At 36.3% G+C, this 25,671-nt stretch overlaps 1 protein-coding gene across 2 annotated transcripts in view; it reads right to left on the reverse strand.

Annotated features, from left to right (window-relative positions):
* The window catches only part of LOC115210557, a 118,537-nt gene that overhangs the window by 42,488 nt on the left and 50,378 nt on the right, over nt 1–25,671 (reverse strand). For both annotated transcript variants that reach the window (XM_036502341.1, XM_036502342.1), the window contains exons 5-11: nt 18,194–18,302; nt 16,169–16,262; nt 14,706–14,786; nt 10,586–10,731; nt 7,864–7,901; nt 6,627–6,735; nt 6,167–6,286 (exon numbers count right to left, since the gene is read on the reverse strand). In XM_036502341.1, the coding sequence (XP_036358234.1) occupies nt 6,167–6,286; nt 6,627–6,735; nt 7,864–7,901; nt 10,586–10,731; nt 14,706–14,786; nt 16,169–16,262; nt 18,194–18,302 (697 nt within the window). The remainder of the gene's footprint in view (nt 1–6,166; nt 6,287–6,626; nt 6,736–7,863; nt 7,902–10,585; nt 10,732–14,705; nt 14,787–16,168; nt 16,263–18,193; nt 18,303–25,671) is intronic.

Consider the following 25,671-nt stretch of genomic DNA (forward strand, 5'->3'; position numbering starts at 1 on the left):
AGCTGCATGCAATATACGAAAGAAAATATCAAATCATAACATTTTAGTACCTCGCGATAAATCCAAGTTCAACAATTTTTCTACACTTGGGAATTTACAATACAATGTATCATTACAAGAGATAGAAATCTTCAATACAAAATGGCTGATCGAAAGGTTAAGCAACGTAGGGTGAATATTTCAGGCAACGAAGCAAATAAAATAGTCCAAATAAGATGAGATAATTCTCCCAGAAAATTAATTATTAACAACCGTTGTGTGGACGCCCCCAGACGATGAAGTAGGCAAGTCCAATACGTAGATATAGAGGAAGCACAGATGTCGGGAACACAGCTGTGTAGACTAGAACAGTTGAGTAGCAGTGAGAGTAGTGTGGATAATATTAACCCACCAGGAGTAGGGGTGGAATTCAAAGAATTGCCACCAGTAGTAGATCTAGCAGAAATTGAACCACTAATGAAATATTACTAAAAAGTAAATATGTCAAATCGACAGGAAAAAAGAAAAGAAAAAAGAAAAAGGAGGAAAAAAAGGAAAAAGAAAGAGCGTTTTATGTTATGTTTAATAATATCGGAAAATAGAACATTTTTAGAGAAAAATATAACGGTTCAAATAATTGTAATGGCAGACGATAATTAATTGTTATGTAAATACATGATAAAAACGGACAGTTTAAAAAGATTAATGGTAATGCATGTGACGAGGGGCGCATGCAGCCATTCATAACCCCATTACTGCATAATCATCTCATCATATTCGTTCTATGTATTGTTCCCTCTGTGGTTTCCTGTCTGTCCTTGTTTGTCCCCCTCTATGTTTGGGCCCTTGTGGCTAATAAAGAAACCGAACACAGCTGTGAGCACTAGAACAGTTGAGTAGCGGTGAGAGTTGAGTGGAGTAGAGTTGAGTAGTAGAAGGCATCCGAACGTGCGACATAACAGTGGCGACGAGGATTTCGTAGCACACACAGCCACTGTGTAGTATTGCGATATAACAACGGAAGCGGTATTAATACTAAAAGCTAATCTTTATATCCAGCTCAACCCTGTAATATAGACGCTTGGTGCATAAAAACACTCACATTGATCGTCTGCCACGAACGATGTTTGCTTTTATGCCCCAAAACACCTATACGAGAGGACCTCTCAAGGCTGATAACGCAGTATTCGGTCTTACAGAAAAATTATTAAAAATATGTGCCGTTTGATGATTAAGCAAAACATAATCATTTTTAATTTTGGCACCAGGCCAGCAATTTTAGAGGGGAAAGACGCTAGTGAATAACATCGACTCCGGTACATCACTGGTGCTTTATGTTCTCGACCTCCAAAAGATGAAAACCAAAGTCAGTCTCGGCGGAATTTGAACTCAGAATGCAAATAGCCGGAAGAAATGTCGCTAAGTATTTTGTACGATATGTTAATGATCTTGCTAACTCGCTACCATAAACACGACAGAAATAATTAATTAACAAACAAATCTACAAACACACGAGTTGATAAAACAGAAAAATTCCAGCAATAAAATAATAGATTTAAAATGTGTCAATTTGTGTATTTAGAATGAGAGAGTATCGGCCTTCCTCATTGACATCTAATTATTGAAATGGGTGACATGTCTTGCAAGCTTTTAAAACCTGCTTTTTGCTTTCATCCTAAGCGTTTTGGCTTAGATTAGCTTCGTTACTGTTTTATATTTCCGCGTTGTGTAACTCTGATCCTATATTTCCCATCTTTGCTTACAGAATGGAGCATCTTCTCGGATTCATGTTCTCTCACTAACATCACCATCCAATAACTGGTCTTGCTTAACTACTTCAGCTGACCATTTGTGGATATTTTATGAGAGTCCGAGTTGGGTCAACCGTCCTCCACCTTCTCTCCTTGGCGAGTAGATGCGGTCTTTAACTGCCTTTGGATGGTGCCTTTTCTTGGCAATTAAGAGTTTTCTGGGGTTTTGTGTCCATTCTTTATTAGTCATCTAGGTTTCACTTGATATTGGAACCATATTCTACAACAGGTATACCTCGGGTGTTAAAAGCTTCTATGCGGTTCTTGGAAGTCAATTAAGTTTTTAGAACCAACCTTACTCTTCTATAGTACTCCTTTGTTTATTGACAATGCTTCAAGAACCCAGCGGAGAGTTCTTGCAGTTCCAAACAATGTAGGTGTTCCATGCATTCCAATCCTTTTGAGTTACGTTGGGTTCTGATACTTCCAAGCGTGACAATCACTATTGGTATCACGTCCACTCTCTTCATTGCTCAAAACCTGCGTATTTGCCACTTCAGTTCATCATGGTTGTTCACTTTTTTTCTTGCTCTTCAATCCAGTTGTCACCAGGACACTCCGTGCTGTTTACTGAGAATGTTCTTTTTATTTTCTGTTCATCACAACAATGTCAGGTTTCCGATTTTTAATCTGTTGATCACACTGAACCATTGCATCCCACAGGATTTTGCAATTCTCATTCTGAGTAACTCTTTCTTGGATTTGGTCATACCATGTGTTTGGTCTTTCCAGGCCATAATTTCCACAGAGCTCCCAATGGATCATTCTTGCCACATTGTCATGTCATCTCTCGTATTCACGTTGTGTCAATTTCGGGCATTCACCAACACACTTCTCTCACCATACATTCTGCATTTGTTGCTCTTAGTTGTTTTATCATTTCTACACTTCACATAACAACTGCAGCGTAGAAGGTATTTATAAGCCATTTTATGAAACACTCAAAAACCGTTAGATTCAATTCAACATTTAAATTTAATTTGAGACCGCGACCTGTTCACTGACAAAATTCCGAGTCAGTGAACAGGTCGCGGTCTGAAAGCGATGAAAATATTTTGGCAAATTAAATTTAAATGTTGAAGTGAATCTAACGGTTTTTGTGTGTTTCTTAAATGGCTTATAAACACCTTCAACACTGCAATTGTTTTCGTTCCAGCACATGATCTCAGATCAGGTCACTTGCTATGCAAGTACATCTCCGTAACACTTCACATAATTGATTGTTCTTGTGCTGCACATATAAGTGCTTCTATTTCTATCTTCAAGTCACTCCTCCTCATCCGTAACCATCGGAATTCTGTATATGTCTTTGCCACACATATCTAATGCAAACTGACCATACGTTTCCCCACTTTTTATGCCATTTTTTTCCTGTGATTTTTTCCTTTTCAATTTTTTTTTTCTCCACATAAGTATCAATTTTGATGATGCCGGACGTATTCACATGTATTGACATTGGTTCCACGGCATTTTTTTGTTCCACGGCATTTTTTATATACCACCTTAAACTGTTTTCCTATTATTATTATTATTATTATTATATTATTATTATTATTATTATTATTGGTATCTCTAGCCTACGGTACCATGCTACCTGTTCTTTTCAGCTGTCTAATACTCTCCTGATTATACTGCCCGTGCCAAGGACACAAAGCGTTTTACTACTGGGCACTCCACTCCCATGTCCTTTCTGCCTTCTGATACCGTTCCCCATATACTCAACAATAATCAGTACAATCTTCTTCTTCTTCTTCTTCTTCTTCTTCTTCTTCTTCTTCTTTCTTCTTCTTCTTCTTCTTCTTCTTATTCTTCATCATCATTATCATCATCATCATCTTCCTATTCTTCTTCCTTTTCCTCTTTTTCTCCTCCTCCTCCTCCTCCTCCTCCTCCTATTATTATTATTATTATTATTATTATTATTATTATCATTATCGTTATTGCTGTTGTTACTGTTGTTCTTGTCATTCTGTGAAAGAATGTCGAAATTCATTAAAATATATAAACACCAACAAAGAGAATGAGAGAGAGAGAGAGAAAATGAGAGAGAGAGATGGAGGGTGGGAAGAGAGGGAGTGGAACGCTTCTGGCCGAGGATGGAATTAATAGAAGGTAAAACTTTCATTGTTATTGCTTCAGTTAAAAGGTAAAAGTTGTTCTTTTAAACAAATTGACTGCAAGTTTTTTTTCAATTAAAGCTGACATTTTGACAGTGTCTCTTTGACACAGGGGTTAATTAACACAGAATTTTAAAAACAGAAAAAGAGTTTGAAGGTCAGATTTATCACATCAAACGGTCAGCAATTGCTACAGACATTGGCTTCAAATTGATTTCAGGATGAAAAAAAGTTCGCTAAGTGCAATAAGTTCGTTATGCGCAACAGAAGCAATATTAGTTTAAAATAGCAATCAATGTATCATAATCAAAGCAGACACATCCCGTAAAGCTAAATTAACAGTGGTATTCGTCCTGAGATTATATCTCTTATAGATGTACAATGTTTAAAAAAATGGGAATATCACTGTCTAGCAATAAATTAATTTGCCTAATGAATGAAAAGACGAACTTTTCAGACGAGGCCATTTGTCTGAGAGACAAGGGAAGCTTCTTGTCTGAAATTTTAGATTTCATCTCTTTGTCGCGATCAAAATAATCATTGAATTTTCTGAATTTACTAATCTACTCTTTAACGTCGATTGTCCTGGGTAGGACTTTAAATTGCATTCGGTTGCAGCACCCTGGTTCAGGAGTTTCATGGTTTTGAGTAGTGTTGAGCCTCCTCTTTAATACAGGTCTACGCTGACGCGGGGTAGTCGCACCTGTATATATCTATACACGTAGAAATGTACGTGTGTGTGTGTGTGTGTGTGTGTGTGTGTGTGTGTGTGGACAAACCAACGGAAGAGGTACTCAACACATTTAGTAAGGGTTACGTATTTACGTATTATTTTAAACAGTTTGATTTGGTCTCGTACAATGTAAGATTTCGTAGGCTTCTCAAATCAATCTAATTCGTCGGACTCAGATTCTGAGCCTGACGAATCGAAATAATCACGTGTGTGCATGTGTGTGTGTGTGCGTGTGTGTGTGTGTGTGTGTGTGTGTGTGTGTGTGTGTGTGTGTATGTAACTATGTATGTATGTATGTATGTATGTATGTATGTATTTATATATGTATGTATATATGCATGTTTGTATGTATGCATGCATGTCATTAATACTAAGTGAACAAAGATGAACCATCCCACTTCCACTGCGCGCGCACACGCACATATACACACAAACACACATACGCACACACACACGCACACACACACACGCATTCACATACCTCACTTTTACATACAAACACAGAGTTGAAACGCTGTTTGATTTATTTTTTCTGCGTACAGTTTTCATCATCCCACTACCAAGTATGACATCACCCCTTCCTTCCTTATTCATAAACACAAGAGTATTATTATTATAGTAGATTATCTCAGTAACCATGGGAGCTATGAGAAAATACAAATATGTGTATATATATATATATATATATATATATATATATATATATATATGGTAGAATTCACAAAAAAACAAAAGACAAAGACAGGTGATGTAGACAACAAACATATGTATTAGTATAACGCTCGGGAAGTGAAAAAGTCTTTAACGTTTCGAGCCTACGCTCTTCCACAGAAAGAAACCAGGAGAGAAAATAAAGAATATGTAGTGGCTAGCGATCTATCATATATAGTACCCACCACCCCAAAAAAGAAGTATAAACAATACAAAAAACCAATAACGAGGACGATTTCTTAAGCTGGGGGTGATATTGTTTGCAAATACGGCAAAATAAATGTTAGTTTCCTGACTTTTATGAAATTATTCACTGAATTGCAGTATGGGGTTGTTAGGTTATGGAAAAGTCATAACTCTAACACACACATACATATATCTGTTTGTCATATAATATATATAAGTGGCATTATATATATATATATATATATATATATATATATATATATAATATATATTATATATATATATATATATGTATGTATGTATAGATGGATGGATGGATGGATGGATGGATGGATGGATGGAAGGACGGACGGACGGACAGAAGATTCACACCATTTGATGTTATAATAGTAAAGTACAAGAAAATTTAATTAAAATATGACGTTTATTGCTCTTTTCTGAAGTTCGTTAAAGACGTAAATAAACTGAAATATTCACAATCGGGAATGAGGGAAAACACTATGACTGATTGAAGTGATGACTGACTTGGGATGTAATGAAACTTGAAATTGTTCAATAAATCAACGGAAGAAAATCGATTAGGAAATAACAACGACCCCGGAGATTGTGTATTGTATAATGTTACTTACCTCGATAGTTTCTCGATTTTGTTTTTTATGGAGTTTATAGAACACAGACCAAATGTTTCTCCTGTAAATCCATCATCCTTTGTTGTACAACCCGGTATATCCACGTAACCTGCGCTTAAGCTGCAAAACACGCAATGAAGAGAGAACACAATATGAAAGTTGAGATATTTTTAGTTGGCTCGAAAATCACGAAGAATCTAAAGAATCGTTTCTGACACACTTAAATGCGGTCAGTCTGTTGACAGACGTGGCCAAACTTGTTGAAGCAATATGATAATATTCAAATGTTTAAGTGTTCGTAGACATGAAAATCCACCCGTTACAATTTTGTTGCAATATATACTCGATATACTGTCGAATGTCTTGACTAAAAAAAAAAGATTTACGCTGGGTGTGTCGGGTGTGGTAGAATAAATTATAGATTATTACAATGTATAAAAAGAACGGATTAAAGGATTACCTGTGCCCCAGGAGGCGGGTTGAGGTGATAATACCAAGGTTTTCAGATCCACTGTTCACAACAGATGCGGAATATTTACCACTGCATATACCACTCATGTACGTTATACCTAAACCGGGTGGGAAAATGAGAAAACATTGGCACTCGATAAGGTAGCGTATTTTAGTCTAGATCAGCGGTTCTCAACCATTTTTAAAAATTCTTATTCCACTCGGATGGGTTCTCATAGCCATTCGATGTTTAAGATATATTGCATATTTATAATTAAACATAATTAGGAATTGTATTTAAACATTTTTTAAATATTTTGTGTGCTGCAGAAGTAAACCAGTTTATCGGAGATATGAAAGGATTAAAGGATTATCTGTGTCCTAAAATAAATTTTAGCAACAAAATTTTATATGGATCCCCCCACACACATTCACAAGGTTTATGTGGACCTCGGCTGAGAACCACTGGTCATATTGATATATTAGGCACGTTATCATCAACCCATGGTCATTACTGTCCCGAGTCCGAGGTTTCCTGATTTCTGTAGCATATAAATGACCGAGATCACAAGATTTCTCCTGAACTGGACACCAGTCCATAGTAGGGTCACTCATTTACTGCAGCAACGTGAAAGAAAGTGTTCTGCTGAAGAACACAATTTGATGGAATTATCAATGTGGAATTATTTGGTGTTGGAATGGTTTTGTGGAACTATAGAAAGCTGTGGAATGCAATGTTAACAAAAGGGGCTAAACATAGAGAGGACAAACAAGGACAGACAAACAGATAAAATCGATTATATCGACCCCAGTGCGTAACTGGTACTTATTTAATCGACTCCGAAAGGATGAACAGCAAAGTCGACCTCGGCGGAATTTGAACTCAGAACGGAGCGACGGGCGAAATACCGCAAGCATTTCGCCCAGCGTGCTAACGATTCTGCCAGCTCGCCGCCCTAATGTGAAAGTAATAATGAAGAAGGAATGATGAGGAACTCTTGGTGCGGAATCAAGATATAACTACTTTTGATCGACGCACCAATGCTCTGGCCATCTTGTTGCCTTGTGGAACAATTTGATGGAATTATCAATGTGGAAGTATTTGGTGTTGGAATGGTTTTGTGGAACTATAGAAAGCTGTGGAATGCAATGTTAACAAAAACAACAACAATAAAAATAACATTATCAGCAACAACAACAACAACAACAACGGCAACTACAAAATAAATCCACCCAAGGTATCCTACCTCTAGTGTCTGGGTTGCCCTCCAATTCGATCCGCTTCCTACAAAACAACAACGAAAAAAAGATTTAAAATGAGGTAAAACTTTCAGCTCATACATAGGTACACACAGTCACACACACACAACACACACACACACACACACACACACACACACACACACACACACACACACACACACCACACACACACACTCACACACATACATACACACACACACACCACACACACACACACATATATATATATATACATACAGAGGGAGAGAGGGTGAGAGAGAGATAAGTAGAAAGATAGATATCTACATATATATATATATGTTTACCCGGTGTGCAAACGATTGTGCCAGAGAGAGAGAGGGAGAGAGAGAGAGAGAGAGAGAGAGAGAGAGAGAGAGAGAGAGAGAGAGAGAGAAATATTAATATTTCTATTTTTGAAAACCAGTGGGTGTATTCCACTGAATTTTAGGTAAATAATCTTTCGAACAGACGGTCAGTAGCCACGCCTGCTTGGTTCGGCTACTCTACATTGATAAGGGACAAATACCCTGAAACTAGTCTGTAGATGCCAGACCAGCAAGGGGAAGCGGCTGACCTCTCCTGTTCGAAGGTTATAATGGACACAGGATCATGTGTCACATAGCTAGCCAGAGGTTATGGCCTCTTGGAGCTAATCAACGGCACATTCGTCCTATTTTTCTGGACTGCCTTGTTAGCTTGGTGATAACTATTAATATCCAATACCGCTGCCGTAGTCTCCTTTAGAGAGACTTAGAACTATTAATATATTTCAGAAGCGATAAGAGGCCGAAGGGGTATGCTCCCACTTTCAGTGTTTTCAAATCCAAACCAGGGAGTTCTGAGCTGATGATAGAAATGTCGAGTTTGACTAATCTTGAAACGTACGTTCTCAAATAACCTTTGCATTTGATTTTTTAATGTCTCTACCCCCCATACTGTCGTGAGTTGAATTGAGCAAACACTATATGAGAGAGGTTTTCTTTAAGTATTAGAAATAGTTTTATAAATGTTTTTTTAGCTGCTATTTCTAATGAGTTCAGTATGCGGCAAAGTAATTTATTTTACTAAGCCCTTTTATATAATGTAATAATTTGAATTCGCCTTAAATGGTCCCTTTGCATACTGAACACTTGGTGAAATTGATTAATTAATTAATTTTACCCTCAATTGTTGAAATTATAATTCATCTCTCTCTATTTAAATGCCTCGGATTTTACCGAAAAAAGCATAGTGTTTACTGATTTTAACCCACGCTGGTGGAAAGGGGAGAGCAGAAATTCTTCGCTTGCATATTTGAGTTTGTTGGCACTGTTAGTTACGAGCGGATCTTCAGAAGCGATAAGAGGCCGAAGGGGTATGCTCCCACTTTCAGTGTTTTCAAATCCAAACCAGGGAGTTCTGAGCTGATGATAGAAATGTCGAGTTTGACTAATCTTGAAACGTACGTTCTCAAATAACCTTGCATTTGATTTTTTAATGTCTCTACCCCCCATACTGTCGTGAGTTGAATTGAGCAAACACTATATGAGAGAGGTTTTCTTTAAGTATAGAAATAGTTTTATAAATGTTTTTTTAGCTGCTATTTCTAATGAGTTCAGTATGCGGCAAAGTAATTTATTTTACTAAGCCCTTTTATATAATGTAATAATTTGAATTCACCTTAAATGGTCCCTTTGCATACTGAACACTTGGTGAAATTGATTAATTAATTTTACCCTCAATTGTTGAAATTATATATATATATATATATATATATATATATATATATATAACAAAAGCTCTCATAATTATTATTCCCGTGTAGTCGGACACAATAGAAAAAGAGCTGATATGTTATTGGAGACGCCTTTTTTTCCATTGTCATCAGAAACAGGAACGTCAGCATAGCAGACATAGTTTGCAATCATAAGTATTTTATCAGTACAATCTCTGTAATATAATATAGATTACTTGTGTATTTGATCTGGATTTCGTGACAAAATTAAATGACTCGGTCAGACACTGTAAACCATCCAGCAACCCTACTGACCACGTATATATATATATATATATATATATATATATATATATATATATATTATATATATATATATATATATATATTATATATATATATATATATATATATTTATATTTATATATATATATATATATAAAGTTTGAAAATGACATTATATAAGATAAATTTTTTAAATTTTCTTAGAAATTTTACATGTTTCGGTTCTTCTTGAAAAAACGAACCTTATCAAAAGTATTTTAAATATTTTTAAAAAGTTAAGTGTAATAAAAAAGTTCATAATTGTTTCAACAGAATCCACGTGGTGGTTTTTTGTGGGGGAGAGCATAATAGCTGTCTTGTGTGTTGACTATATATATATATATATATATATATACTGTTGTATGGATGCCCCCAGACGATGAAGTAGGCTAGCCCAATACGTAGATATAGAGGGAGAAGCCTAGACGTCGAGGTCAGACTAGAAGAGAATAGCAGTGAGAGTTAAGTAGAAGGCATCCGAACGTGTGACATAACAGTGGCGACGAGGACGAGATAGAACACACAACCTCTGTGTAGTATTGCGATATAAGACAAACAAAGGTTCACGAAGACGGCACTTGCTAATGTGACGCACTGTGGGTAGAACCTGGAACCAGGGGATTGCGAGTTATAGTAAGTTCAAATGCAAACAAGGTGCGTGGCCTTACCTGGTGAAGAGTATAGAATGATCTTTGGCTGGTAATAGGTCCTGAGTCACCTGCCATTCTGAGAAGAGTTCCAGCGTCATTTTGGCATCAAGTGTCTTGCCAGGGGAACCTGTCTCTGCGAATGTCCAAGAACTGGCGTTTCTGTCCTGTAATCATAACGTACAACATGAAGTGGCGGTGGTGGTGTTAGCGTGGATGATGCTGATGGTGATGATGATGGTCGTAGTGGTGGTGGTGATGGTGATGATGATAGTAGGGGTGGTGGTGGTAGTGGTGGGCGTGGTAATGGCGGTGGCGGTGGCCATGGTGAGGTGTTGGTGGTGATTAAGTTAAAATCAAAAATCAATCTGGCTTTGAATATTTGGTAAGAAAGAGAAGGAAAATAAAATTTCAGATTTGAAATGAAATTCTGTGATTGCGAAACGTGTTTGTGTGTGTGTGTGTGTGCATGTATGTGTGTGTGTTGTGTGTGTGTGTGTGTGTGTGTGTGGTGTGTGTGTGTGTGTGTGTGTGTACCAGGCTGATAAAAAGTAAGCAACGTTTTGAAACATGAAATTTATCACAATATATATTTCAACAATGCAGAAATTTTATTCACCAAAGTAAGTACCATTACAATCAACACTTTTTTGCCAACAAGTTACAAGTTTGTTTATTCCGGTAACATAAAAATCTGGAGTTCTGGAGCGTATCAACTCTTTCAATGCACTTTCAGTATCGGTTTGGTTTTTGAACTCCTTCTCTCGCAAGAAACCATCAAGGTGCTTGAAAAAGTGGTAGTTGGTAGGAGAAAGGTCTGGGGAATAAGCTGGGTGGGGAAGAACTTCGTAGCCAAGTTCCCTCAACTTCTGGAGCATAATTACTGAAACGTATGGTCAAGCATTGTCACGAAGAATGATTGTCCTTCTTCTGTTTACCAGTCTGGGAGGGAGAACTAGCAGTTTTTCACTCATTTTGGCAATTTCATGGCAATATGTTTCTTTTCCCGGGTTTTAAGAAGTTATAGTAGATGAGTCCAGCTGTACACCACCGTAACCTTCTTTTTGAAGAGCTCAAGTTTAGGGAAGGTTTTCAGTGCTTCATTTTGGTCCAAACACTGCGAAGAACGTTTTTTATTATTATACAGAATCCACTTCTCATCGCAAATTACAATACGGTCAAGAAATCGGTTTGGTTATGGAGAAGAAGCAATGAGCAAGTTTCATATCTGTGCATTTTCTAATTTTCATTCAAATCGTGTGGTACTCATTTGTCAAGCTTTTTTGATTTTCCAATCACATGCAATTGGTTGCAGGTAGTTTTTTTTGCTAACTTGAAGTTCTTTTGCCAGTTCTCGAGTGCTTTTACGTAGATCTTTCTCAATGAGTCTTTAATTGACCGTCATCGATGACAGATGACCATCCACTACGCTTACGATCTTCAAAACTCAGGTCTCCACTGCGAAATCATTTAAACCATTTTCGAGCTGACCACTCACAAGTCATTTCCTCACCAAACATTTCCTTGATATCGTGGGCAGTTTCAGCTGCTTTACGTCCTTTTTTGAAGTTGAATAGCAAAATTGCTCGAATATCGCGATTTGACAGCTCCATTTCAGATGAAAAAAATGTCAATGTTAATTTATTGATGCATTTGGGCAAGTCTAAGTCTGTATTATCAGACAATTGCAAAAAAATGTTTAAGAAAATTCAGAACTCTGCAAAAATCTGGTACAAATTCTTTATGGTTCAAAACGTTGTTTACTTTTCACTCAACCTGATATTTCGTTTTCACGAACACACAAACGCATGAACAAACAGACTACATACATACAAACGTACACGCACGCATATATATATATATATATATATATATAATATATATATATATATATATACGCATACACACACACACATACGTACGTACATACATACATACATACATACATACATACATACATGCATGCATCCATCCATCCATCCATCCATCCAACCATACATACATACATACATACATACATACATACATACATACATGCATACATACATATGTGTATACACATGCACACTGACGTACACACATACGCACAAACAAACATACAAAAAGAACGTACCTCTCATAACGGACAGAGTCAACGACTATAGAATAGGTTGCAAGAAGCAACGAAAATAATTTTAAAAGAAAATAACTATTAGAGTAGAAATCGAACCGGTGAGTGTGTTAATTTATAAGGCATTAAAACAGAATGACTCACCCCAGACACAATAATATATACCTGTGTGTGTATGTGTGTGTGTGTGTGTGTGTCTGTCTGTCTGTCTGTGTGCGTGTATGTGTGTATTCATCCTACATTATATCGGCACAGCTTGGTGCGATCCCAAACAACTGCTATCGCCAATTGTTATCATTAGGCTGTAACTGGTAGAATAAAATAGAAGTTTTTATATGCATATTCAATATGTTTCCCGTAAACGAACTTAATGTGTATATATATATATGTAGGAAAAGGAGGAGAAAATACAACGACGACGATAATAACAAAGACTAATATAAAAATATCCACTAAAATTACAAAAAACGAAGAGGAAAATAACAACAACAAATAATAACAAGCTTTATAGCTGCAACATCGGTGGTACGGAAGCAGAAAAGAGGAAAAAGAAAGCTATTTAAAACACAAAACATAACAAGAGCAACAAAATATGAGCGAGACACCACCAACAACAACAACAACAACAACAACACTGTACTGTTTCAGACATGGCTGCCGACTGATTACGATAAAACGGCTTCGTAGATGCAAAACTTTGGTCGTCTGTTAAGTCTAGCTGACATATTTTGTTATTTTAAAGTTCACTTGGTTGTTGTAACGTTGTATGAATCAAATAGACTACAATGCAGAAAAGAGCGGTTCTCAACCGCGGCCCCAAGCATCCTTCAGGCAGTTCCCGACGGCCCCCAATTGCCCTCCATCTATAATAATATAAAAATAAATACTTTAATTGACTTATGCTTTATTTTTATTTGGTGCAGACCCTTAAAAAAATCCGTTTTGGTTCTGGCTCGGATATTAAAAAATGGTTAAGAACTGCTGGCATAGAATGCGTACACTGATAACAGCGGGTAGTTATTGTTAGATGTCGACTGGCGACGTACGGCGACTGTTTAGATAAGGTGTTCAGACGATGACCTGATAGATACAAAATGCAGATGCCGAATAGATAAAGTAAATGAATGTTCACTACTTCGATGCAGTATTCATGCTGATGGCATAGAAACAGTGGATGCATATATACTGATTTAACGGTTACAGTGTGTAGATGTTGACAATCTGCTGCTGCGAGCAAAATGTCGGCTGCATATATACGCTGTGTGGGTATTTGATTACTTAGAAACAGTATGCGAATTTATAAATATGTATATTCTACAGTTATGGATTTTCGATATAACTTCAGGTTTCATGTCATTAGTTTGCAATTTTCAAGTGATCCACTTATAAGGAATGATGGTAATCCGGCTCCATTTTGGATGTGTGTGTGTGTGTGTGTGTTGACAGGATAGACATAATATGTCGATTTTGAGTGCATAGATCGACAGTGTTTTAAATATTGTCTGGTTAAATATTGCATGTAGTGGATGATAAAAGAAGCAGTACGCTGAGAGTAGATGCAGTATTTATATGATGACTAGACAGATACAGCCTGTTGATGTTGACTAGATTAATACGGAACATATAGTTTGATTTCATAGACTAACATAATGAATATATCTCTACCATCAACGTATAGACGTTGTTTCCATCTCATCAATATCTACCCGCTGTGTCTATCCAATCAACATCCACACACCGTATAAACAGAAATTGAAGACAGAAATTGATGAGAAAGATTAATAAAGAAACGAATTTGATGGTGGAGATGGTAAGGCAAACCAAAAAAATGATAAATTAGAACTGAGACGAAACTAATGAATCTTCAGCTTTGAAGAGGAATTAAGTCAACCAAATGTGTAGTGAAATCAGGCAGAAAGCAAAACCGGGTTACGTATTCGATTTCCTGGCGCCTACGTCATACAATTTAGGGAATTCACCAGAAAGTGGACGATAAAATGGGGATTCAGATTGGCTTCGGATCAAAATTACCTCCGCAATCACAATTCCAGCCAAAGTCAGGCGAATGTTGTAGTCGGCCAACGTTGACAGTTGGTTATATTTAATGTCCACCTGAAATATTAAAGAAAGAAGTGTTTGTGTCGTAAGAATTTGGAAACTTCGGGACATATAGAATTAATCATTTTAAATAACGGCACTCGAAACAGATAAAGCACATAGATACTGGGTTTTAAAAAACCACTGGATGGAAAACGTCAAAGGCTGTCTGTGTGACTTGAACCCACATCTGGTGTAAATATGACAGACGTTCTACCATTGCACCAAAGAAATCCTCCAAATTTCTCCATACGTTTTAGAAGCTTTGCTCTTACCAGCGAAGAATTATGCTTTGTTTACATTATAAGAATTTAGAAACTTTGAGAGACAGGAAATAAATCGTTTTTAATTGTAGAACTCGAAGTAGATAAAGCTATAAATAACAGCGTGTGAATATTGCATCCAAGAGATTTTAACCCGATATTTACACGCTAATATTTATAACCTTTGCGACTTCGAGTTACCCCATTAAAAATGATTCATATATGAATAAATAAAAACATAAATAAACAAATAGATGACATGTAAACGATGAAAGAAAACGATCGAGAGAAAGTACTGACAAAAGTCCTTTTGTGAAGTATAAAAATGTATATCAAATATAAGTGTATATAGAGATTAGTTAGAACAAGTAAGCAACAAGCTTTCTTGGTACTTGCTACTACTTGTTTTCTGTGTATACAGAGTTGTGTTTCTATGTCTTTTAAAATATATTTTGTTTGGCTGTAACTAAATGCTGGTTATTTTGTAAAATCCGTGATTAAATTAGAAACTTCATGACTTCGGAATGAAAATTAAACCATCAAGTTAAATTTTTTTAAAGACTCATCAGGGATCACTTAAATTTTGCCTTCAAACTGTTGCCATACACTGGAATAGAACTACTTATTTAAAATATAAATAAGAATCTAAGGAACACGTCTAATTTATATAATGATGTAAGGCTGACATCCCGTCTGAGTACCAATAAATATTTATATAAATATTTACACGACAGATGGGTACAGAGTTTTGTGAAGATAAAGAAGTGTTTCAATGATCTTTAGGGTTTCCAACATCATTAATATCGATGCAGTTAAGATTTAACTTCAATATCGTCTTTAAAAACTTTTAAAATTCTGTGAAATTGAAAATGTATTTCTATAACTAAAATTTATCTAAGAAATTGGAAACACTCCAAATTTGAAGAATCTGCTATTTTTGAATAGTGAGCCTTCACTAATTCCATGCTTGGTTTATCAGTTTATTCATAAACTTTGATGTGTAAGAGTTGCGCTTTAAACTAGCAAACATGTCATGAGTCGTTTATTGTGGGTCTTTAATGGTGTGAAATTTTATTAAAAATGAAACGTAAAAAAAAATGACTCTAGTAAAGAGAGGACGTTTACTGCACTTACTCCGTTCAATAAGAAGATGAAATATTCGACAAGCGATCGTCTGGCTTCTACGATTTTCCCTTTGCTGTCCAACGATTCACTTTGATTGACCCAACTGAAATATGAGAGATGCACAGTTGAACATAGTCGATTTATAAACTCCACAAGCGTATAATGGCTTACTCTGGTATATAACTATAGGAGTATAATGGTTTGTACTAGTATATGCTAACAAGTGAATAATAGCTTGCTCTGGATATATTTGAGAGGTTCCTAAACAGGAAAGTTTCTGCTATACAGATAGAAACAGATCGTCAAATACCTGGCTCTAATTAGTATAGAGTAATAGTTGGGATACCGATCCATAGATAGTAATTCCAACGTGACCTGATTCACCTATTTTTTATGATTAAGGGGCTAGGAATTGAGCAATGCTCACTAATGAAGTTTTGTGTCGATATCATCGGGTGAAGATCTAGACTGGATAAATCATTGAATTTATGATACTAATGTTCCAGATCGGCTGACTATCAACATTAAGAGGACTGAAGTTTTATTCCAAGTAAATCCTGTGACAAAACATACTCAAGATTCAAATGTAGTTATTGACAATAAGCCACACAGGTCACTTAAATATGTTGAAAGTACAATGAACTTTAAGAGTACTCTTAATGATTAAATCACTGTTAGATTATCTAAAGTTATAAGTGCTTTTGGAAAACTTTCCCATCGTTTGTGGGATAAACACGAAGTCAATTTAAAACTAAAGCAACCGTATAGAAATCTCGTATATAGGGCACACTATTGTACGGGGTAGAAGCGTGAAATACCTATTATAGATATATAAAGAAACTTGAAACTTCACGTGTGCTGTCTGTGCAATATCTGCAGGATAAAATGACAAGATAAAGATATAAAATGTCAAAACTTTATCTCCAATATCGACATCATGCTGTTGAGAATTCAGTGCAGATGGGCAGGACATGTTATTCGAATGCAAGATGACCGCATTCCGAAAATTCTTTTGTATGGTCAACTCCTAGCTTTCTACATAACTCCCAGGGGCTTACTCTCCCTAGGTTGTCATATCTTTTCTTGTACTCTTTCTATGCCAGAATGCTACATTCACTTACTATATGAATAACACTTTTCTCCTTTGATTTATATAATCTACATTGGAACCATACCTTATTATTATTATCATCATCATCATCATCATATCATCATCATCATCATCATCATCATTATTATTATTATTATCATTATTATTATTATTATTATTATTATTATTATTATTATTATTATTATTATTATTATTATTATTAAGGCAGCGAGCTGTCAGAAACGTTAGCACGCCGGGCGAAATGCTTAGCAGTATTTCGTCTGCTTTGACGTTCTGAGTTCAAATTCCGCCGAGGTAGACTTTGCCTTTCATCCTTTCAGGGTCGATAAATTAAGTACCAGTTACGCACTGGGGTCGATGTAATCGACCTAATCCGTTTGTCTGTCTTTGTTTGTCTCCTCTGTGTTTAGTTCTTTGTGGGTAGTAAAGAAATAGAAATAGGTATTTCGCTTGCCGCTACGTTCTGAGTTCAAATTCCGCAGAGATTGACTTTGCCTTTCATCCTTTCGGGGTCGATAGATTAAGTACCAGTTGCGTACTGGGCTCGATCTAATCGACTGGACCCTCCCACAAAATTTCAGGCCCTGTGCCTAGAGTAGAAAAGATGATTAAGGTGGTGAGCTGGCAGAATCATTAGCATGCTGGGCGAAATGCTTAGCGGTATTTCGTTTGGCGCCACGTTCTGAGTTCTAATTTGGCCGAGGTCGACTTTACCTTTCATCTTTTCGGGGGTCGATTAAATAAGTACCAGTTACGCACTAGGGTCGATGTAATCGACTTAATCCCCTCCCCCAAGCTGTCCTTGTGGCAAAAATTTGACATCATTATTATTATTATTATTATTATTATTATTGTTGTTGTTGTTGTTGTGTTGTTGTTGTTGTTGTTGTTATTATTGTTATTATTTCAAGATGACTACTTACTAATCAAACATAGAAGAATCAGCTACCATCAACATTTCCACGACATAGTCGGTGCCTTTGCTTCCATTCTGTTCCACTGCAGCACTGGCGTTCTTCGTTGAGTTGTCAACTGAAATGTAACAGGTGAGATTTATATAATATACCCATTTATACAGTCTATATTCTCTCTTTTATCCGGAGTACCGGAGAAAAGATATAATGTAAGAGTGAATTTACAGTCTACGTGTGTACTTTCATCATATACGAATGCACAATTATATAACTACAAGCTAAATGCGTAACTGGTCTATGCATGTAGTCATGTTGGCAACACTTATATAAATTTAGGTTAGGAAGAAATAAGAATCTAAGCAATAAATTTGTAAATAAACCACAGGAGTTAAAGTATCAACCTTTTTTATGGCGAGAAAGGGCTGACTGAACGTGTGTAGCAAACGGACAAAAAAATCAAAACATATCTTTTTACACTTATTTTCATTTTAAATAATTGCAAAAACTTCAGCAACTGTTAGCGTCTTACGCAATAAAATTTACAGTCACGTTTTGTCAAAAAGTGCCGTAAAATATATACATCTTTTTTTTTGCATCCGCCATAAGCATAAATTCATTTGAGATTCCTACATTGTTGTTGTCAAACGAATGGGTGGGGGGAAATCGACGCACTTTTTCTACCCAGAGCTTATGGAAGCATCACTTGCTTCTATGCTATCTAGATACAGCATCATCTTCATCATCCTCAACTTCATCCTCATCATCGTCCACCTTACAAAATTTTCTTCATCGCTGTTTAAATCGTCGAATTGCGATTTCTTTCCCCCATCCCGAAAAGACCCGCTAACGTTTAGAAGCATTTGACGAAGTTGACGATTCGGGCATTAAGTGATGAGGGCCGTATCTTTTTACACATTTTTTTGAAACATCAGTTGTTGCTGTCCGCCGTTTAAGGATTAAAATATATGCAGTAAATAATCGTAACAGCTGTTCCACTCTCGAATGAATTCGAGAGGATGAATTCTCCGACACACATGTTTCGAAGATATCACTGGTATTATTCCAAAGGAATAAAATGGTGTAAAACAATGTAATCTTCTCTTCAGGGAAAGGAAGAAATGAAACTCATCAATATGACATTTTAACAGAAAATGATGGATATGTATAGTGATTAACTGAACGCTATTAAGTTTGTTTCAAAAACACGTTAGAGGATATAACGTCAAAGGTAGCCTATAGAGAGAGGAGGGGTAAAGGAAGGAAAAGAAAAAAAAACAAATAAATGAGAAGTATATAATTATATGTATAGTAAATAAAAACCATATAGACTTGGAAAAAGATATATCTAGTAAATGTGAAATGTAAGAAGAAAATTAATGTTTAAATCTCTTATGATAAAAGGCAGATTTTCTCTGCCTGTTCGCATGTTTCTTTTTAATACAATTCTACAATATAGAATTTCTTTAATTGAAATTTACCTATGATTTTTCCAAGTAGATTCGATTGGGTCATGGCATAAAAAGTTCTTTTCAATTTGACCCCCATTTAAGCAAAAATTCGAGAGAACTCAATATTTTACGATTTCCCTCTCTCATTTCAAGTGGTTTACTCCTGCTATTACCACCACACTTTCTCCTACTTTCTCTTTGCAAGTGGGAAACTATTAAAGTGAAAGTATTATATAACAGGGATGAGCCATTAATAGTGGTCATCGTTTTTGCTAGAGGAAGATCCGCTATGGTCTTATATGCTACACCACTGGTTTTCAATTCATATTAATCAAATTAATATTCAATTTTTCACCCTTGTTATGTATGTGTGTGTGTGTGTGTGTATTAGCAATTCGTATAAAATTGCATCAATGACTTGAACTTGAATAAGTGGTTTCACATAAATGGGGATAAATTAAAAAGGTTTGTTATTATTATTACTGTTTGACTATTGTAATCACGTTTGTTGGTTCCTCGTCAGGGAAACGTTGTTGTGTTGCATTTGTTAAATAATTGTAAACCGTAACCCTCCCCCTTTCGGAGAAGGGGCTTTCGTTATTGTTTAAAAATTGAATTGTGTCCCTGTTTGGGGAAATTGACAAAATTTTCACCGTCTTTACGGAAGCATTTTTGTTAAAATGCCTTCGATAGAAGAAAGTCGAAAAATAAATTTCGCTGCAGCCGTACACTTCTATACAAGAGAGAGAACAAGATCCAATTGATCGAAATTGCAAGAGACGGGCCTACAATTCCAGTCTGATATATATTTTGAGTATTGTTATCACTAGCGATATCAAGATATAACTTTGTATTTTGTATTTTATGTGTAGATGTATATATATAGATGTACATGTAATATGTACACATATATATATACACATATATACATGCATAATATATCTACCCATACACACATACGCACACACACACACACACATACATAGAGGCAGGTGTGGCTGTGTGGTAACAAACTACGTTCCAAACACATGGTCCTGGGTTCAGTCCCACTGTGTGGTGACTTGGCATGTGTCTTCTGCTGTAGCTTCAGACCAACAAAAGCCTTCTCAGTGGATTTTGTACATATATACAACCTACGACACTCAAGCGCTTTCAAAGTACATTGTTGAAAATGAGCCTAAATTACTTCCAGACCAGCTGCAGGCCTACAGAACTATTCTTAACAGTGTACGCCAACGCGAGGGACGAATCTTCTTCCTCGATGCTCCTGGAGGGACAGGAAAAACATTTACTACAAAGCTTCTCCTTGCAGAAGTTAGGTAGCATCAGGACATTGCAGTAGCTGTAGCCTCCTCTGGCATTGCAGCTAATGTGTTACCCGGTGGCAGGACAGCACACTCAACTTTTAAACTCCCTCTCATTTTAGCAGCATCCGAAATGCCTTCATGCAACATCAACAAAAGCTCAGATCAGGGACAAGTACTTAAAATGTGTTATGTAACTGTCTGGGATGAATGCACTATGGCTCACAAGGGAGCTTTGGAAGCATTAGAAAGAGCCCTGAAAGACATCCGAGACTGTCAGGCTCCAATGAGAGGTGTAACGCTTCTGTTGTCAGGTGATTTCAGGCAAACTCTTCCTGTCATTCCGAAAGGCACTAGTTATATATAATGATAGATATCACTTATATGAACTAAAGGTTAATCACCATGTATATCCATCATTTTCTGTTAAAATGTCCTATTAACGAGTTTCATTTCTTCATTTCCCTGAAGAGAAGATTACATTGCTTTACACCATTTATTCCTTTGGAATAATACCAGTGATATCTTCGAAACATGTGTCGGAAGTAAAAGAATTTGAATAGCACCTGCGTTTAACTCCATTCATATATATATATATATAAATAGATAGATAGATAGATAGATAGATAGATACATACATACATACATACATACATACATACATACTACATACATACATACATACATACATACATACATACATACATACATACATAGAAATATGTACACACATATTAGATCGGCTTCATTATTTTGTTTGTACTATAATTTTTCTTTGGCAGTTTTATAACCGTTGTTTATTAAGACATTCACAGTGGTTGTCATCGTTTCATTGACTAATTTGTTGGTCACTCTATTTTCATTCATCTGTTTCACTATTATATCTGGTTGTCATTTTTTTTTATCATTTCCACCTTTTTTAGCCTCGTGGTTAAATCACTTCATGCAGAATGTCAATGTGCTCGGTTTGTCCTATTCTGATTGAACAACTTCGCTAATCAATCCGGGTTGTCATATCCATATCCGGGTTGTCATTTGTTTATGTTTTATATATATATATATGAGTGTGTGTAGTTGCCGTGTTAACGGCGAAGATTAAAATGACATTAATTAAAACTAAGCTAAACAACTTAATCATGGACAACCTTCTTAAAACAACATTTAGCAACCAAACCATTTAAAACAATAGAAATACACAGAATACTGAACCCACTCCACATGATCAACCGGTGGGCAATGGGTACGAGGTTCGACTCACCTCTGTATCGAATTTTCAGCTTCTTTTTAATTCTTATGATGATGATGATGATGATAATGATATATAAATACAATATATTTATATACTGTATATATACACACACACACACACATTGGAGCAAAAGTACATCAAAAACCAAGGCAGGGTGAGTATCTCAAGTAGTTTATAATGATTAAATTAGGGTGAGGTTAATTTGAAGTCTAACAGCTGTTTATGGTATATCCCCAGTGATAAGGCTAGCATTTCCATACACTGGGTATTCCGTCATCAGAGACATAGTGAATAGAAAGATCTAGACGGGGAAATGTATAGTTTATATGGAATAAAATCGAAGAATAATAAGTAAATGTGGATATAAGAATGCAAACAAGATAATAAAAGTTCACAGTTCATCTTTTTCAAGAGGGTATAGAGGTTGTTCCGTACTTCATACACTCTTGAAAAAGATGAACTGTGAACTTTCATTATCCTGTCTGCATTCTTATATCTATTTTTTCTTATTCTTCGATTTTGCAATTTTCCCTGTCATTGTATTATATATACATGTGTATGTGTGTATATATATATATATATATATATAAGAAATATTGAATTTCTAAATCTCTCGTAGAGATATGTACGGTGGTGGGGCGATAGAATGGTTGTATACTGTCAATCTAACAAGAACGTGACAGTAGGGGGTACACCACCGCTGTATAGCCCTAGGAAGCATCGAACGCCTCCTGATGGCTTTGACACATTTTCCCCTGTGTCCTTATATACATATACGAAGGGGAGACAAACACCCCCGGCTGCCGAAGCTGCATCTAGGGACACGTGTTTCAGGATCGTTGTCCTTCATCGGCCTAGAGTAGCAGACACCGGTCAGCTGGTGATATTTGTCTCGACTTCGTAATTGTATATATCTATAACTCAGTGAAGTCTATTCACTGATTATCAAAATAAGAAATATTGAATTTCTAAATCTCTCGTAGAAACATGTACGGTGGTGGGGCGATAGAATGGTTGTATACTGTCAATCTAACAAGAACGTGACAGTAGGGGGTACACCACCGCTGTATGGCCCTAGGAAGCATCGAACGCCTCCTGATGGCTTTGACACATTTTCCCCCTGTGTCCTTATATACATATACGAAGGGGAGACAAACACCCCCGGCTGCCGATGCTGCATCTAGGGACACGTGTTTCAGGATCGTTGTCCTTCATCGGCCTAGAGTAGCAGACACCGGTCAGCGGGTGATATTTGTCCCTAGATGCAGCTTCGGCAGCCGGGGGTGTTTGTCTCCCCTTCGTAATGTATATAAGGACACAGGGAAGAATGTGTCAAAGCCATCAGGAGGCGTTCGATGCTTCCTGGGCTATACAGCGTGGTGTACCCCCTACTGTCACGTTCTTGTTAGATTGACAGTATACAGCCATTCTATATATATATATATCTATATATATATATATATATTATATATATATATATATATTAAGATATATCATAAAGGATTAATCAAGACTGTTATGTTTAATTATCGACTAATTATCTTACAAATTAAGGCAAATACACCATAAAATTTAAACAGACATAAAATTTTTTTTTTAATAAGAATAAGAAGATATGCTATAGATTTAAGTTCCTTACGTGAAAATGCAATAGAGATGAAGGTTGTTACGTAATGTAATCTATAACGCAGTCATCCGGAAAACCGGTTGATGTGTCGGCATGATATTGTTTGAGTATGTGATTACACACACACACAGGAATGCATCATAGCAGCACTGTATCGACCAGACTATCAGATGATGTTATACATCGCTGGTCACAATGCGTTTCCAGTTCTTTCTTGATTCTGCCATTCTTTCCCATCTTGGCCCAAAACCTTAAACTTTATTGATCAATTATCGATCCATTTGTATTTTCTATACAAACTTTGTCTTCCCATCATCGTGGAGGCCTTCTCTGTGTCCTCGTTCCGATCTCTTCGAAACGACTCGGCAACTTCACGGGTCCACTTGTGGTCTGTGAACCTTACAGCGTCTCAGGCCCAGCGAAAATTTTGCTTTCGGTATTTCTGCGATTACGACGTTCACGCCGCTGTATTCTGGAATTATCTCATGATATTCCGAGCATGGATATTTCCATGGCCCTTTGCGTCGTAGCCAGTCAATGTTCTCCCTTCTTCGCAGCATGCATATCAGGTATAAGAACTCAGGTAACCTGGTGTTATTGAAAAGTCTGGCACGCATGGCCTTGTCAAGCTTTGCTTTGAGCACATCCATTATTGAGGTAAACGTTTTCCATCTTGCCCTTATTATTCCCGAGATTTCAGACAAGGGCGACCTGGACATGTATAAATATATACAAATATATGTACATTCATAAATACATGCGTGGAAAGGTGTAGCTAAGTGGTTAAGGACTTTGCACTTATGATCGAAAGATTGTGGTTTCGATTCTTAGATCGGGCGACGCATTGTATTCTTGAGAAAAACACTTCATTTCACGTTTGCTCCAGCTGATAAAGATGAGTAATCCTGTGACAGACGGGCGTCTCGTCCAAGGGTGAGGAATATACACACCATTGGATCCAAGAAACCAGACTTATGGAGCTATGGCCCGGGAAGGATCTTTGATCCAGTTTGATAGATGTGTATGCGTGCGTGAGTGCGTGTGTGTGTGCGCGCGCACGTGTACGTTCGTATAGGTATCTTTTATCTTTTACTTGTTTCAATGGTTAGATTCTGGTCATGCTGGAGCACCACCTTGATGGATTTTAGTCGAAGGAATCGATTACACACACACACGCACGCGCGCAACACATACAGAGAGAAAGAGAGAGAGAAGCACACTCATACACACTTCGAATAAGCCATCATAACTGTTAAGATTATTGCTTAGCACACCAGTGTTTGCTAGCGAAACAGCTGTAGAGATTATGTAATATATACCGTTATAAGAATAAGATGAAATAAATCTCATGTTTTATTTTGCACTTGTATATACATTGGTAATATACTTAGTTCCTCACAATAATAAGCAATATTTGTTGCTTTCGAACAGGAATTGTACAGTATATTTCATCTTATCGAAATTTTCCGTTTAATCTCAATATCGTATGAAGTGTATTAGATGCATTGATTAATACACTTTATTGATCAATTATCGAATTATTTGTATTTTCTATACAAACTTTGTTTTTGCTAGAGACTAAACAACTACTTTTACCACTCGACTGATACAACATCAATATATACACACCCACATACATGCATATATAGATATATATATATATATATATATATATATATATATATATATATATATATATATATATATATATATATTATAAATAACAAATTAATAAATAAAGCATATGCATACATACAATATGTACATACCTACATCTATATGTATATATACATGCATATATGGGTACAGGACACCAAAAAGAACGTAGAACACAACGAGAAATGAAAACATAAAAACAA

Source organism: Octopus sinensis, linkage group LG4 (genome assembly GCF_006345805.1).
Source record: "Octopus sinensis linkage group LG4, ASM634580v1, whole genome shotgun sequence".
Taxonomy (NCBI): Eukaryota; Metazoa; Mollusca; class Cephalopoda; order Octopoda; family Octopodidae; genus Octopus; species Octopus sinensis.